At 34.3% G+C, this 5,263-nt stretch overlaps 1 protein-coding gene across 1 annotated transcript; it reads right to left on the bottom strand.

Moving 5' to 3' along the window:
- LOC109231294 (squamosa promoter-binding-like protein 4) lies at positions 1,341-5,001 on the bottom strand. Its single transcript, XM_019396913.1, has 2 exons — positions 4,558-5,001; positions 1,341-2,071 (listed from the first exon to the last, which is right to left on the bottom strand). Exons 1-2 carry the CDS (start codon positions 4,845-4,847, stop codon positions 1,807-1,809), a joined length of 555 nt encoding a protein of 184 aa, XP_019252458.1. The 5' UTR covers positions 4,848-5,001; the 3' UTR covers positions 1,341-1,806.

Below are 5,263 nucleotides of genomic sequence, written 5' to 3' on the forward strand. Positions count from 1 at the left end.
TAAGGGATGGAAAGCAAAGTTCCTAACCCATGCAGGAAGAACCACCCTTATCCAGTCGGTTCCGGCAGCTATACCTACTCACTCCATGCAACTCAACTATCTGCCTACATGTACTAGAAACATATAGACTGTATTCAAAGGGACTTCCTTTGGGGCTCACCACAGGAAAAAAAGAGTCCACCTTATTAACTGTGATACCGTGACATCCCCAAAACAAGAAGGAGGACTAGGTCTTTTTAATTCCAAGAGCAAATATTTAGCTCCTCTTTGCAGCATTCTCTTGCGCCTGTACTATAGTCCCAACAGTCTATGGGCACAAGTGGTATATCACAAATACAAGGCAAGACAAGGAACACAAAGATTTCACGACAACTGCAGTTGACTCCTACGTATGGAAAAGCCTTTATAAAGCTCATCCTTTCTTTGCAAAAGGATTATCCCGAAATGTAGCGAATGGCAACCACATCAACCTTTGGAAAGATAACTGGTTCATCGCACAGTTGCCTCTGAGGTCTCCCATCCAAGGTCCACTAACACATACAGACTTGGGAACAAATCTATCACACATATTACAACCAAATTCTTGGGATCTAAGCCAATTATCTTTTGAACTCCCTGCAAATATCCAATCATTAATCCACATTACCTACATACCATTCTTCGAGAATGCCACAGAAAACTTTTTTTGGAAACCAACCAATGATGGTTCCTTCACTACAAAGTCAGCCTACTCTTTAATTAGGAATTGCTTATCTGCACAACCAACAAGGGACTTCGAACACTTTTGGATATGGAAAGCCAACTGCCATAACAAACTAAAACACTTCCTATGGCTACTAACCATAAAGCTCTACCTACAACATTCATGCTCTACTACAGGAAAATACTTCTATCACCCCTTTGTCCCCATTGCAATCTAGTGGAAGACACGGAACACATTTTCTATTGTCCACGCAACACCCCCATCTGGAACACCCTACATATAGACTTTAATCTACCAAATTTCAGCATGTAGATTAAAGAACTATGTAATTCCACTTATTCAATAACTCTACCAAACCAAACTCAAAGAGTTAAAAGCTCATGATCATACTCTTTTCTAAACTTCTTACAATACATCTAGAGGACACCATATAATATAGAAGTGCATAACTGATTTTCACTTTTTTTTTGGTTTTTCATCCGGTAATTGCATTGGGGTCCAAATAAATTCGGATTCGCGCCAAAGCACATTTGGGGAAAAGCGCCCCCTAACAAAGGGGAAGCTGATCCATCCCGATTCCCCACCTCCCTTTCCTTGCACAACATGATTTAAATTTTTCACCATGACTTCACAGATATTACGATCATCTATCCTACTATTACTGATATCATGACTACCTTTATCAAGTCTGAAATTCTATCATACTTAAATACATTGAAATCAAGCATATATCTAGCATATAGCATAAGGCAATCATATAATCTAAAGCCGGGGATGGTAGATCAAGAGGTACATGTAAACAACTACTCCCCATGTATTAGGGTAGGCTGTCTACATTATACTTCTTGGAATGCTGCCCTAATCTGAATCCTGCATAAATACAAGATGCTTTGTGTGCTGGGCTACCCAACTACTCCACGAGCATATGATCTTGGCTTTTTCTTAATACTTCTTAATACATCATCATAATAATTGATAGTCTATTTCTAGTGCAGATAAAGCCAGGAGTACTAATGGCCGTCTGAGTGATGATTACTTCAGGAATAGAACTTGGAGAGAATGACAGAAGAGAGAGAGCAATTAATTAATATGCAGGCATTTCTTCAACGGAGGTGGAAATTTTTGAAAGTGGAATTTTCTTGAATTGAAATCTGAATTCTTCCCCTGTCATTTACTTGACCACACATCATGTTGTTAATGTCCTTATTATTAAGTTGCACTGTCCCTTTTCTGCTTGAACCAGTTTCTGCAATTTGAGACTGATCTGCTGCAGATGGTAAAGAGCTCTTTCTTCGCCTTTCATTGTGTCCAGCCAAACGCCTTCGGCAACTCCTTTTTGATTCATCAAATTCCGTCAGCTCATGAAATCTGCTTCCATATATCACGTATGTAGTCAATTAATTAACCAAAAGCAGAACATCTTAATTATCATGAGATAATTAATATACAACTAGTACTACCTACAGAATAGTAATAAGTAATTAATAAGACCTCAGTTTCAATATTTTTCCGTACTGACATGTGACTTTGCATAACCATTAGCCAGTAGTCCAATACCGTATCAAGATTATAGTAAAGGGGGAGGAAGTGCCGCACTCCCAAGAGTGTAATATAGACCGTCTACATATAAGCATTAGTACTTGTTTTAATGGCTAGGTTCCTCTTCATCGAGATTATAGTAAAAGAATTTTAAAGTGTCTATGTGAATTGTGTAAACATATATATATATATCTGTATAGTTATTTTTGTTGTTTTTCAAATAACTAATTTTACTTACTTTGAAAAATTACTGGGTCTGGCCGAACCCAGTAGCTTTTGCGTAGACCCTGTATTTATATTAGAAAAACTATTTAATATACATTTTTCGCCTAATATATAATTAAGCAGAAAATATCAATCACAATTCACAAGTACCACGAATCAGATCTGAAGACATGTTTACAAGCACAAATCTGATCTTATAACAATTATAACGTAACAAATTAATTAAATAACGGAAAGAAAAATATCTAGATTAGGAACGTCAATCACGCATTCATTAACTAAATTGTCATCTTAATACTCCATCACAAGGAACCAACAACGAGATCTTGGCCAAGTATGAGGACTCATAAATAAGATATGTTTTTATTAACAAATTAATTTGAACACAATTTTGTCCAGGGTCTTTCGAAAATAATTTCTCTAACTTTTTCAGGGTAGAAATAAGGTCTGTATACACACTACACCCCTTATACCACACTTTTATTGAACTTTTGTTGTTGTTAATGTGTGAGTGAAAAATAAAAAAAGTGAGGAACAACAAAAGTAGTAAAAGGGAGAAATACACTAAGACAAAAGATAAAGGTTGTAATGGAAAATAAAAGAAAAAATACATAGAATAATGCCCTAAACTTGGTGACATAAGATGCCTTTGTAGTTTGTACCCACTTTAAAAGGAAGCTTCTCAAAATGCTATTTTTAGCATCTACCTCAACCACTTTTTGAAAGCAAAGAGATCAGTAGTACATATGATATTAAAGGAACTCATATCAGAAATAGGGTGTTCATAAAAATCCGAAAAGAAAAACCGAATCAAATCAAACCGATCAAAAAAACTGATACTTTTTGGTTTGGTTTGGTTTTGGTTTTAAATTTTAAAAATCGATCAAATTTGGTTTGGTTTTGGTTTTAATCAGAAAAAAAATCGAAAAAAAACCTAACCAAACCGACTATAGGAGTAGCTATTTCAAATTTATTATTACACCAATATATATTTGTTATTTTATACAAAGTTTTAAAAATTTAATGGTAAATATTAATAGTTTGCACTTTTAGTATAGTTATTTACCTTTACATTCTAGTTTGATTGGTAGAATCCATTTCGTGTTAAAAATAATATATTTTTAATTTAGTCCTTAAATTATTCATCATTATTTGATTCAATTATCACCAATATATCTTGGTAAATAATAGATTTCTCAAAGGGCAATTGATTTGATAGTGTTACGTTGAAAATATGATCGCCGGAATATGTGTTTGGTAGTGTATGTCTTATATTTAAGAAAAAACCGACAAATAACAGAAAAAACCGACAAAACCCGACATAAATCGAATCGAGAAAAAACCGACTTAAATGGTTTGGTTTGGTTCTAATATTTGAAAAACCGACTTACTTGGTTTGGTTTCCTTTTAGAGAAAAACTGATCCAAACCGAACCATGAACACCCCTAATCAGAAACATGAACTAGTCAACCACCTAGATTATGAAGTCAATCTAGGTAGTTTTTTATTTTTTAATCTAATTAAACCACAGAGCTGACACAGAAAATGACATCAACGAATACCCTAGAAGAAGGAGCTAAAACAAATTAGTTAGTAATGATCCTTTTAATGCTATATATAGTTAATTCCCAAAAAGAAAAATAGTACGTACTACTATATAGTCACATTAAAACTACCAGCTTTTCAACTATCTCACGCTTCAACCATTATAATATGGATATAATACTAGACAACAAAATCAACGCCGAAGACAATATATCAATGCACATATGAAAACCGATGAATGTAAACTATATATGCAACAAATGAATTAGTAGTCGATGCGTTTAATTTGATATGACAGTGTTTTACTTAATGGAAAGTTTAAAAAAAATTGAGAAAGATTTTTGGTACATGCCAAAAGTATCCTTGAAACTTGATTTGTCTTAAACATGTTATTGAGCATGCAGATAAAGGTAAAATAAAAAATTTAAAGTTAAAGATCTATATCATTCTGATTAGAATTAATAGACGAAAGATGTCATGTAAAATGGAACAGATAAAGTAATTACGTAGAGAAAAATAAAAGATAGAGAAAGGTGTGATCAAACCGGCTGCATTGTTGGCAGAAGCGTTGCCGGAGTCCGGCGACGACGACGACTTGAGCCTTTGCATGGTATTCACAGACTTTATGCCTCCTATGGTACTGCCTAGCATCACTTAAATCAGCACTGCACTTCTCAGCTTGACAACACCTTTGAGTAGTACTTGACCCTCCATTATTTATTGACCCTTTCTTAATATGGTTATTATTTGTTGTAATATTATTATTACAACTCCCTCTCTTCTTCTTATAATCATCCTCACTAGTAGAGATATTATGATGACCAGCTGTTTCCATGTAAAAACTGAAGTGGAAGAGGAAGAGGAATTGAAGAAAAGAAGAAGAAGAAGAACAAAGGATGAAGATGATGATATGAAGTGGGAATTTTGTGAGAAAAGAAGAGGAAAAGTTAGAGAGTGATGTTTAAGGACCACGTCTTCATTCTTTTGTGTGTGCCCTTTGTTTTTTATGGACGTATATATAAGTAGGGGTGTCAATGGTTCGGTTCGGCCGGTAATTTTATAAAAGTAGTATCATACCAATTTTTCGGTTATTCTATTATGTATAACCAAAATTAGACTTTTTGAAACCGTCCAAATCATGTCGGTTTCTCTTCGGTATCGGTACAATTCGGTTAATTTTCAGTATCTTTTAAATATTATGTAAAATTCACCAGTAGAAGTAGAATGCATAACATATGTTCTTTTATAGGA

Source organism: Nicotiana attenuata, chromosome 8 (assembly GCF_001879085.1).
Source record: "Nicotiana attenuata strain UT chromosome 8, NIATTr2, whole genome shotgun sequence".
Taxonomy (NCBI): Eukaryota; Viridiplantae; Streptophyta; class Magnoliopsida; order Solanales; family Solanaceae; genus Nicotiana; species Nicotiana attenuata.

Coding starts and splice junctions, on each gene's coding strand:
- LOC109231294 (XM_019396913.1), bottom strand. CDS start 4,847: ATGGAAACAGCTGGTCATCATAATATCTCTACTAGTGAGGATGATTAT. Junction 2,072..4,557: donor TTCTGCCAACAATGCAGCCG/GTTTGATCACAC, acceptor ATATGGAAGCAG/ATTTCATGAGCTGACGGAAT.